The 12,197-nt window shown below is 46.8% G+C and overlaps 1 protein-coding gene across 1 annotated transcript in view; it reads left to right on the top strand.

Annotated features, from left to right (window-relative positions):
• Nucleotides 1-12,197, top strand: part of LOC144159836 (protein Skeletor, isoforms B/C-like) — a 96,289-nt gene that overhangs the window by 69,564 nt on the left and 14,528 nt on the right. The window contains exon 6 of the mRNA XM_077691506.1: nucleotides 713-878. Within this exon, the coding sequence (XP_077547632.1) occupies nucleotides 713-878 (166 nt within the window). The remainder of the gene's footprint in view (nucleotides 1-712; nucleotides 879-12,197) is intronic.

Here is a 12,197-nt window from a genome sequence, read left to right as displayed (position 1 = left end):
TCCGTCTTTTTCACATTCCTGCGTATGATGTGGAGGTATTGCCTCCACCTGTCTCCTGCCTCAGTTTAGTGTTTTTAGCTGATCGTTGCTGCACTCAAGTGAATACAGCATGAGTGAAATTGTAATCAAGCACGGAAGACTACTTGATTGTACAGACATCAAATATCTGTCATTCGACTTTGCTGATGTGTTATAGGCGTAGCAATTACCTGCTATTGTAACGCCATCGTAACGCTAAAGTGGGAATCAGTAAAAGCGGGAAGTTACCGAGTACAAAAGCATGAATAAGTCCCCATATCACCGCCAGTATTTTGCTGCAAGGCAGCAGAAATTTAAGACGCTTGTTGCATTCTCTCCAACAAAGGTAACTCGTGAGCGACCACATAATATATGTTAGTGACAATACACCGCCATATGTTCTACATACTGGCCTCATAATTTCCTTGTACACGATAAGCACGCCGAATGTGCCGTCGAAGGTGCTGATAAGGTGGAGTGGTAATACCCTGAACCGCGGTTTTGCAATCTATTTCTGACGCTAACTGCGTCCACTGTGACCCTGGCCAGATATTCCTATGTTTGTGCGCACTCCGTTCAAGTTGTAATTTGCACGGAATGAGGGACCTCAATTAGCGTTTCGCTTAGAGAAACGAAAGACAAAACCTAAAAACAAATTTCGCGCATGTTATCAACATGCCACCCTCTCTTGCAGCACAATTTTGGTCAAGTTCCAATCCCGGACGATTTTGAGCTTCCGAAGGAACAGACCATTTCCCCGCTGGCAGAAATAAAACACGGAGTTAAGGCTTCTGAAGTCATCCTAAAAGACAGCGCCACGATAGAACTGCAAGATTTTCACTACGATGGCCAAGGCAATGGTGAGTATATTTCTCCTGCTGTTTCGCAGGGCTCACCACTGTCAAATCTTGCGGGAATCCTGGTTCTTTCAAGGGTTGCTACCACTAAAGCTCTTATCCTCCATGTACAACGTTTTTCAGCGATGCATGGTTATATCCCTGCGTCGTTTTAACTACCGAATACCTGCCGTATTACCGCGTCAGCAAGGCCGTGCTTGCAGCAACAATGCGAGGGTACTTGCCGTATTCATGAATGGACAAAAACGTGTAGAGATCTGATGTTTTAAGTAGCCATAACGGCCTATCAAGGGCAGTTTTTCAATGCAATAACATAATTAGGAATCAAACATCCAAGGCAGCAAAAAGGCTTTTTGGAAATAGAGCGAAACAGACAGCCAGCCAGTTTATTTTTGAAATGTAGTTTTCTGTGTTTCCACGGCAATCACATTTGAGAAATGTACACAAAAACCGATATTATCGCACGGCACATTTATTCTGCCCTCAGAAGCGTTGTTTACAATCCTGCATATTTTTTCTAAACCAAGACCTTTTAAATAAATAATTTTAGTTCTCATGTTTAGGTACTCCGGGAAGCAACGATTAACAATATTGTCGCCTCAAATATTCTGCTGTTATCTGGAAGCTTTTCGCGATACTCAATTGTGCAGCATTTTAGTTTCCCATTAGTGCAAATATCCGCCGCTTCGCGGTGGCGCAAATATTTTAACTTCATGCAAGTTAAATCGTAGCGCAGTGGGTACGCGCTAGGAAATATTCTACTGTAATCGTAGGCTACACTACCTACATAACGGGAGGTAATGTTAAAATTTGGAAACACGTAAACGCTGAACTACTGTACTTTGAAGGTGCGCTGGTATGCGCGAAGCCATCAAAGCATGCCGTGTTTTACACCAGCATAGCTGTTAAGGCTTCTGCTTGGTTCGTTGGTGTTTGCAAAAAAAGACCAAGAAAAACAACTCCTCCTTGGCTTAGCTCAGCTAACCTTGGATACGTGAAGCAAAAGCCTCGCTTTAATTCTCGCTGAACAACGGTGTCAGATGAGTCACATCGCCTAAGACGCCCCAGCGGCGCATGCGTGGGAATCTGTGGGTATGGGCGGCTGTCGATCAGCCGAGCGGCCGCTGTGTTGCCGCCGCGACGGGGAGCGACCGCGCGCAGTGCAGCATTAAAACGGAGCATTGCGCGCAGTGCCGACAGCGGGCCCGGAGAATCACGCGGTGTGCTTCGAGGGGTGTGTCGCGAACGGTGTATCTCCGGTCAAAAGGTCTTATTGCGCAGTCTCCGTGAAAAGCCTGCGAGAAAGTAGCAAGCCTTTGCCTTAAAAAAATCGGAGCACCGGCTCGCGAAAGTTCAAACGCGAGGGGGACACGCAGTGCTAAGGTATCATCACCCAGCGCGTCGCCACGGCTCAGAATGTCTCACTGCCTCCCCCTAACATTTTCACTATGAATCGCCGCAGCGGAGTGCCCTCCCACCGCACGTACAGTGTTTCCGGACCACCTTCTCCGTTTGTGGCTCGTGCAAACTACGTTACATTTGCGTGGGAGGTTTCAACATGATTTGCAACAACGACTTAAAAATCGGAAGAATGACCTTCTGGGCGAAAGCGAAGCTCTGCGAGGGGAGGATGCTGTAGCGCGCCGCCGGGCGTTCAGTAATTACGCGATCACTTCCTTGGAGGGCGCAGATATACACCGTGACCGAGAAGGCTGCAGTTTGTTCTCCACAAAAATTTCTCATTAGGGATATTTGTTTCCCGAGATCCTAACGTGTCGCAAGCTCACTCACAAGCCAAAACAAAGCATGGCCCTCGTCGCGAGAGGCGCGCCCGCATGCGCTCGGTATTTTTTCTTGGTATTGTTTCGATGAATACGGATGGACTAGGCTTGAGCTGGAGAAGATCTGCTAAGAAACGTTTGCGAAGCTTGAACCAAACCGTAGCTGTAGGATATCATTTGATGTGAGCACTCGAGGGCACACCACCACTCAATGCATTAGGTTTTATATATGTTTACATGTTCCCTCGTCGCTTTCACTGTAGCAGCAGTAGTTATCGTTATATCAGTATTTTTCGTCTTCTTCCTTCAGCATAGATTGCGGCCCAGGAGCGTTTTGTCCGCAGGCTTTCAAATGTTTCCAAAATGGGACTTGTCAGGATGGCGTAGAACCGGCGGCAAACTGCTTTCCGAACTGGGCGTCTGTAGCGCGAGCTGTCTTGTGGTCCCTCATTCAGGCGCGGACGCACGTGAAATATTTTCTTTGTATTGTTTTTCGACCGCCGCGCGCAAGCCTGCATGACCCCAGCCGCTTCTCGTAAGACGCGTTCTCATGCGCGCCTACCTGTGGGTGTAACAATGACCAGGGGTGTTCTAATGACGCCGCACACCATATACACTGTCGCCAGCAACAGCAGCTCAGCTCTTGGACGTAAAGAACACGTGAGCGTGTTTTCGCGGAGAACTCGGCGTCGTCCAGACTTGCGCGTGGGTTGATCCACATAAGTACTTCCGTCGTTGTCGCCGTGGTATAGCGACGAGCGGGTGACGGGTCCGCAACGACACCGATGACGATAAGGAGTCTGTTAAGCCATCGCTTTACATTTCACACGTAGAAACGACCACCAGTCCAGCTGACAAAAGGTGGACGTCTATATAGGCTGCGACGCACTACAACAGAATTTTCCCTACGCGGCTTTGCTCTCAGATGAAGAAGACGAAAGACATGACTATTGCTACTGAATATAAAACTGTGCTTCCCTTACCAGTTTTTGCTCTAAACTGTGGTCCAAAACCGCTTTGCTCTGCGAGGGTCCGGCGCCGCTTTTTCGCAGAAGAATCGGCGCCATTGTGGGAACAAACCAAAGGTCGACCACCAGCGCTTCTGTTTCTCTTCATGTAACCTTGCGTGACTGCGCAAGCTTCGCAAATTTTTATCTGCCTACCAGTTACCTAAGTAATATGCTAAAAATCCGGGTTCTAATTCTATCGAAAAAGATGTTTCGTTCCAATGAAGGTAAGCAAGAAAACGTAAGCATTCGCGCCATGAAAGGTTTGGTTGGTTATACAAAAGATGGCAACAGCTAAGTTTTCTGTTCTGGAGTGAACCGTCAACAATCAAAACATTCTAACATCTTTTTATTGTGTCATGCACTTTACAAAATATCTAGCCGTTTAGGGCTGATGGCGAGGATAATTTTTTTAGCAACAGTAATCATGGACGTTACAGAAATAAATAAAAGGAAACACGTTTTTTGCTGAGCGCCTTACGGGCGCAGCCTATCTGCAATTTTTACGCACTTCATTGTAATTTATATTATGAATTTACAAACGGGGGCCCCATATTTCCGTTCATTTGAATACATGCAGCGACATTTACTGCCCCATAATTGTTCCGCACTTGGATACGCACGCAACCAGAAATTTTCTAACGTTAAAGGGCCAGTGAATTCACCATGTTTTATGGGGGGCTTAAATTGCAGGTAATTGCTTTCTTCGTGCATTTTTATTATGACCATCATCACACCATAATCATTAACAGCCTATTCAGTTTCATTGCAGAAATAAGGCCGCTTCCACTAACCTCCAACTGCTCCTGTCCAGCGCTGTTTGAATCCTCAGTTTACCCGAAAATTTCCTTATTTCTTCCCTAGAACGGATTACTGCCATTACCCTCCTAGATCAATCTCTTGAATGGTCCACCGGTCGTCGGTTCGCCTCACTACAAGGCCACCTCAAGTCAATTTGTTCTTTTTATTTAGACTATGATATCTTCTACTCTAGTTTATTCTCTGATCCAGGCAGCCTGTTTCCTTTCTCCGAGAGTTACTCTACGTTTGCTTTCTAGTTTAGTAAGGCGCCAAGTTCCAGCTCTGTACGTCACCACCGGCAGTATGCATTGGTTGTAGATTCCTCTTTTTAGTGGAAGGGGTTGCTCACTTTTCATTATTTGGGAGCGCTGGCTGAGTGCTCTTCAACTCACACGTATTCTGCACAGGGGTTTGTCTTTCGGAATGGGGTCAGCACTAACCACACGGCCAATGCAGTTGTATTATTTTACTTCTCCTATCGTTTCGTTTTCATAACTGAAGAGAACGTTTTTTCATGGTGATTACTAATTACTTTAGAATTTATTCATATGAATTTTTGTCCCCACGGCCGTTCTTTCAGATTGTACTTCCTCAAGCATTGTTTGCAGGTGTTTTCCGAGCACACTCAGCACACTCAGCACACCGAGCACAATCAGTTCGTCCGAAAACCTCAAGTGGCTCAAGTATTCCTGGTTTATCCTAAATTTTTTTGTTTTCCCAGTCAAGCTTCCTAAACAACCCCTTCAGGCAGGCTGTGAATACCCTGTCTTGCTTTCTTAGAGATGACGAATTTATCGCTTTGCTTGTGTAGGCTTATCGGGAGTGTGCATTCTTTGTACGTTTTTTTTTCGAAGTCTCGTGTTGCTGCTAGCTGTCGAAGTGCTGGTAGCACGGCTGCGGTGAGTACGGAATCAAACGGTTTTCCGTAATTTATAAATTCCGGGCAAATGGGTATAGTGTGGTCCGCGAATTTCTATAACACTTGACAGACAACATGAATGTGATCGATGGTCGAGTAAAATTTCCTGAACCCACCCTGCTCTCGGGGTTGTTGGAAATCCATTGTAATAAGGCACGTTGTTAGGGTGGTTAGTCGATCATTCTTAATTGAAGTAGAGCCGAAAAAAAAAGACAAAGAACGGGAAGGATGCAAAAAGACAAAGCGCTAACTTGTTCGCACTTTGTCCTTCTGCATCCTTTCTGTCCTTCGTCTTTTTGTTGCGCTATACATACCTTAAGTATGGAAACCCAGCCTCTCGCCTATGGGCAAACTAAAACTTCGGTAAAATGCTTGCACACAACGCAAGGTTGGCTTATAGGTCTCTAATTCATGAAGTGGTTGCGATCTCGCATCTTAGGAATGAGAATGACGTGTGCATGTTTTCAGGCTACGTGTACTTTTTGAGTCTTCATGCATTCTGAAAATACTACAGCGAGTTTTTTTCAGAACGATATCACCTCCCACATTAAAAAGATTTACTGTTATGCCGTTGTCACCTGCAGCTTTTCGTCTTTTCATGGCTTTGAGAGCCTTCCCTACCTTCTGTTCAGTTACTTGAGGGAAATGGCGATTTAAGCTTGCCTCAACGTAGCTCCCATTGAGCCTGGTGTTGAATCGTTCTGCTGTCTTTATATATCTCGCCCGACGTGTGTGTTAGGTTACCCTGCTCGTCTCTGAGTTCGGACATCCTGTTTTTCTTGATGGCTAGCTTTCTCTCATTTGCTTCCAAGCTTCCTACTATTTGTAGCGTCTCCTGGATGACTGCCTTGCTAATGAACGAATAGCGTTTGTTTTACTTTTGTTAATCAGGTTCTACAGCTGGACTAGTTCAATCTGATCTGCCGTACGTCATACGTTATGCTCTTACGTTTGACAATTATTTCATTTTATAGTTGGTTGCCCCGTTTGTTCCCTACATGTTGCTTCTCCCACAGCTGCCGCCGATTTACTGACTGGTGATGTTAGGTTCCAATTTAGCCTGTCTACACTGAGCTCGTGCTCGTTTAAAAGCGCCAATTTCTTTTGAAGATATTTTTTAAACTCGTGCAATCTGGCTCTCACTCCATGCGGGGTTTCTTAGTTTTCATGAGTTTCCTACTTTATCTTGTGAGATTCATCCTGGGCGTGCCCATGACCATCCCAGGATTGCTTCTCCGACACTTACGTTAAGTACTCACTTGGGAGCGCGCGCGCGCAAAAGCGGTGGCGGCGGCGGTGAAAACCGGTCCTCGCCCACCATGACGGGGCAGCAGAGGAAAAGGGATCTGAGCACTTTCCGTCTCTCCGCGCTGGCCAACCTCCCTGAGGAGAGCACTGACCTCGCAGCCCACGTGACCCGGGTGCTGATTGGCCAGTTGAGTTTTGCGCAAAGCGCCTTGCCGCGAAAATGGGTCTGGAGCCATCCTTGCGCGGCAGAGGAATCCTGCCGCGAAAGGGCGTTTTGCGGCGTGCGTTTTTGCGCGCGCGGCGCCGCAAGTGAGGACGTACCTTCACACAGCGCCTCTACGTATTGCACAATACTTGTATTGTCACTGAAACTGAAGTCGATTTCGTGTTTTGTTGTGCTATCGGGAGTTTTCTATATCTATTTTATGTTCTTTCATTTCTATAGGAATGTAATAAACTTCAGGGTAGTCCCTTCTGTAAATTCCACCGGTGTATGTCCTAAACTGTTTCGATGGTTAATTTCGAAATTTCCCGCTGATCTTTCTCCTATAACTGTGCTGTTGCCTTCTCTATTGCTTATTCGACGTCCTCGCAGAATCTGTCTATGGCTTCGTCCTCATAGCTGGTTGTTGGCACCTAGGCCTATACTATCCTTAACGTACATCGATTGTTTAGCTTGATCACCACAGAAGCTACTCTCTCGCTAATGTAGAAAAACCGCTCCACGTTTCCTGCTATTTCTTAATGTGTCAAAAATCTTTTCCCGCGTTTTTTCGCCTCTTGGGGTCCTCTGTAGCACAGGACATGTCCGTTAGTGAGCTCCATGAAGTCTTCTAGTGTCCTTCTAACCACGCTCAGCCCTATAATATCCCACCTAATCTTGAAAACAGGCGCCCAAAGACGTTGACCTAGAAAAGAAATGCACAGGACGACGCGCTACAAGCAACTCTCGTCCTGTCCAGTATTTCTCGTCCAGTGTGTATTTATTTCCTTTGTCAGCGTCTTTCCGTGCCTGTTTTCAAGATGAATCAACACCAACTCGCCCAACTTGTCACCCTGTTAAACTCAATCCCACGTTATGTCCGCAACCTACTGTAGTACTACAGCTAAGATTCCCTCGCCTGACAGAGCGTATTCGTTGAATGTTGCGAGGAGTTTCAAGGGTGGCCTGTCTGGACCCCGAGACTCAGAGCACCCTCTGCTGTACCGCTATGTGACTACCGCCGTTCACAGGTGCTGTACAGCTGCTGGGGACTGAGGGCGGAGCATTAAGTTTGTGATTCATGAGAGGTGGCTGCCATCTCCTACACCAGGGTGGCCAGATCCTTCTCTGGTGAAGGAGCGCCCTTTGGGACCCTAAAAGCCTTGCTCGTATGGTTCAACCTTTCTAGTGTAGCCTCTTACGTGTCAGGAATGATGATAACTCCCGGAGAAGGCAGCCCTTCATACCTGAAAGGGTACGGCATAGAGCCAGGCAAAAAGGGAGAGAATGTGAGAAAAGCTTTCCGCGGATGGTGTTGCCGGGCACGCTTGCAGCCATATTGAGCCATTGTTGCTCGTTTTCCTTTTTGTACGCTCGGTTCTGAAGGAATAAGCTGAAGCGCTAGCTTACTGACGACGGGTCTACTGACGTCTGGCCATTGGAAAAGCAAGCCAGTGCTGTGCTCGAGTGTACAGCTACAATAAACGGCTAGTTTGAAGGTTAGCTTGCCTATAATAGGTATAATAGCAGCCTTCGTCGCCATTTTCTTGCTATTCTAAGCGGAAAAGTTGTTTATCGGAACAACGGTGGCGTTTAGGTAGGGCTGAGCGAAACTTAGGGGAGTCTGTGCTCTCATAAAACTGGAATGATGTTGTGACCACAACGGAGGTTGAAATGTTCTTTCTGTCACTTCTACACAATATCCGATTTTATACCCCGTAGCCCTTGCTCGGGTGGTCATAAGAAGATGTTAAACAGTAGTGAACTCGCTTATGGTGAACACGGAATCGTGTGGCCGCTGGTACTATTAGAGAAGCCTACCGTGGTCTTCGCGAGGTATCAGGCATGCACCATTGCGTGTTGGTGTAGAATTTCCTTTCAGCAAGCGCATCGCGTGATCGGAGCGTCTGCACGTGTTCTGCTATGCTGCGTGTCATCTGCTAATTGTGTCTCGGTTTGAAACTCGACTCCTTTATCCTTGACCGAACACGCCTAGTAAAAATCACAAAGTGCTTCTCCACCATACATTGAATATCGAGGTACTATTGCCCGAGCTCACCTCAAGATCTCAGTTTATTACTGATAAAGACATTGCGCATGTGTTCCTTCAATTTAATTGGGAACATCACGTTTGCTTAAAGCGAGCTGGCAAGTTAACAAGTGACGAGCCGATTTCAGCGGGCTGAAAGCATAGCCTCACTCGACCAGCAAAGCACATGGGTGCTGCTGCGCGCATGTCACGATAGGTTGCTCCGATGGTACCGGTGGCTCCGCGCTCCTGTTTTTACTGTAAGTAAGCTCACCACTGTAATTTTTTGTGTGCAGTTATTTGCGCACCCACGGGTTGTCGACTTATTGAAATTTTAGCGACGTTATCTGGCTCACCGCGAACCCCCTACGTGCTCCTAGTTTAGTAAGGGTACGGCGGTTGCGACGTGGCGCTGAATTTATTTCGGGTCTTTCACATTTATAACTTAGTATTCGATGCTAGGAACGTCTTCTTTACCTTTTTGAACAATGTTTAACCCCTGACTAATGATAATTTCGTTTGAAACTTAGCCGTGCCGGCTTAGCCGTTTAGGCTTGCTGTTACTGCAGTTCGTTTATGTACTGTTCCGATGAGCACTGTTAGTGCGCGCCCTTTGTTTGTACGTGGAATGTTTTTTAGCCTATTTCATTTGTTTAAAGGTACCTCCTCGTTGACTGCTCGCTTATTCTGTGAGTAGCAGGGGCGGCTATGCCGTGTATGGCTTAGGTGACTGTTGTTTACATTCCGGCAAACAACTGTCCGGATGGAGATTTGTTGGGGGTGATGGACACGTGAGCCTGTTGCAGAATGCGTGTTTATGTGGGCATAATCATTTTGGCAAGATAACCGCTGGTCATTAAGGGTAACAGAGTGGATCCCTAGAGAAAGCAAGCGCTGCAGGGGGCGGCAGAAAGTTAGATGGGCAGATGAGATCAAGAAGTTTGCGGGGATAAATTGGTCACAGTTGGCACAGGACCGAGATAATTGGGGAATAATGGGAGAGGCCTTTGCCCTGCAGTGGGCGTAGATAGGGTGGTGATGATGATGATGAATCATTTTAGACGTGTGTGCGTAGGAACGCATTCTTCCTGTTCGCACAAGTGTAAGTGAACACTATGCTCACAGCGCGTTTTATTTCTTCCGTATTTTTTTTCTGACCCTCCGACCACGAATATGCGTGTTTTTCTTGGGAATAGTAGTTCGAAACAGTTTGATGGGTTACGTTCGATCATACCAAAGACATTCAGTTATTTAACCCGAGAGCCGGTACTGCATACATGTTTTGGAGATAATTTTCCTGGAATGCATAGAAAAGCTTCGAAATCCTATTTATAACAAATGCTCCGTCCGTTTCAAGTCTGTGAGTGGTGGTAAAACGCCTCGCATATTTACGTTCCTTGAGAAGGTGACACAGCTCCATGTTTTTTATTGTGATCTTCGTTCACCTTCTCTACTGATACAGTACACAACCGGGTTTAAAGATAACACGCTGCCCATGCAAGGCAAACTCGTTTGCCGAATAAATTTTTGCTTGTTTTGATTCCATGATATTCACTTTACTCTGCGCCGCTGTAGCGTTCCTTTTCGGTACCACCGACCCCTTCAGTTCCGGATGATCCACCTCGCTGAGACCGCTATACGACCAAACTGAAAAAAAACTGGCCACTAGGCTCGTTCATTTGAAAGTTTATTCTTTCTCTTTTTCTATTTCAGAACTGTTATTTGCAAGTGTCTTCCACGTTTATGCACCCGCGCTGAAGCGGTTACCGGTTTTTGCGTGCGCGTAAGTGAAATGGAGGGAGAATGTGCCGGGCGTGTACGAAAATCTATAGGATGCATCAACAGACGGATGACTTCTTCGTTGTGGTGGCTGGAGAGGGAGAGAAACTACATTTATTCGCATAAGCAACTAGGGCTCGGTCATCAGGCCTTCGCGGTTTGCGACGAATTTACCAGCCCATGTCGCGCCCTCTTTCTAGAGCTAGGGGTTCGAACGGCCCAACGCATTTATCCAGTGGCCAGGCGAACTATTTGGAGGGTATGGGCCTTCTGTACAAGATCATATTTTGTTTTTTTACCGTGGTCCTTCCACCGCTGCCGGGGCAGAGTGAAGGGGGGTTGGGGAAGGGGTGGACATGGCGGGGCATATCTCTACAGGGTTACGATTCCGTTTTGAGTTGACACCAAAGGTGTTCCTTTTCCAGAGAGCGGGACGAGTGGCGCGAGCTTTACACGTGGACGTCAAACAGCAAAATAAGATCAGTCTTGTGTCTCCCCGGTCGAGAGGATAGGTTAGTGTGTTACACAAGCACTAAGTTGCCTCGGACGTGGGACCAGAAAAGACACTTTCTGTGTATTCGCTACAATAAAGCTCGAGTTCTTCCGAGTTTCGTTAAGCTAACTGGCTAGCAAATATGCTCAATCAAAAACTACAAACCAACTTTGTTTCTTTCGTGCCCGTCGTCGGCTGCAGCCAGCTTCGCAGGCAATCGACTTCTGTTTGCTTGGTCTGTCGTCGTTGTACATACCTTCTGTTAAGTGCACTTCTGTTGGCTCCACTGTGGGCCCAAAGAAGAGTTTTGATGCAAAATTGGTACTTGGCAATTCTGGAGAAAATACGCACCCGGCTGTCCTCCTCCATACATGTGGCCATCCTCGTATCATCCGCGGAAAGTGTCCAGCGTCCCTTACCCTCTGCTTTAACACTTTCGGGCGCATTTTAACGCAGCTGCATAACGCATCTGTCCAACGCCTTCCATAGCGTTCTGCGCATTTCACAGAGGGCGTCCATCAGAAAGAAAAAAAAAGCACCGAGCAATATTCACCGCATTTGTTTTATTGCCAAAATCAGACAAAAAATGGCCGCGTATGTCCTCCTTTTGTTGAAAATGTCCACCGAAGACGATAGTCGACTGGTGTTTCTGGCAAGTAAATGCCTCCCTTCTCTTTTCTGCTCACTTGTTTGGCTGTTCCTCTCCCGTCGAGTTCCCCCCAATATGACACGCTAGATCAGCTAGATTTAAGTTTACCGCGTTCCACTGCTCCAAGTTGGGTGCTTCGCTGCCAACGCTGCTTTACGGCAGAGAATCCGGGAATCGACGCACCCTACCACAATGTTTAAAGAACCACGGTGCCCTACTGCACGAGCGCTCCGAGAGGAACGTGGAACCTATCTACAGGAACCTTTCGTTTCTGTTGCTCTTTGAATTTTTAAATGCGCCCGGTGGTGCGGGCAACATCAGGCGATGGTTTTCTGCAGTTGATTTAGTATTTCATTTGCTATCGCAAAAACCAAGCATTCGTTGATTGTTTTATAAGAGAACACTGCAGCTACC

This window comes from Haemaphysalis longicornis, unplaced genomic scaffold (assembly GCF_048455015.1).
Source record: "Haemaphysalis longicornis isolate Haplotype H1 unplaced genomic scaffold, Haemaphysalis longicornis Haplotype H1 scaffold_10, whole genome shotgun sequence".
Classification (NCBI taxonomy): Eukaryota; Metazoa; Arthropoda; class Arachnida; order Ixodida; family Ixodidae; genus Haemaphysalis; species Haemaphysalis longicornis.
The sequence above is the reverse complement of the archived record's forward strand: the minus strand, read 5'-3'. Positions and strand labels throughout refer to the sequence as shown.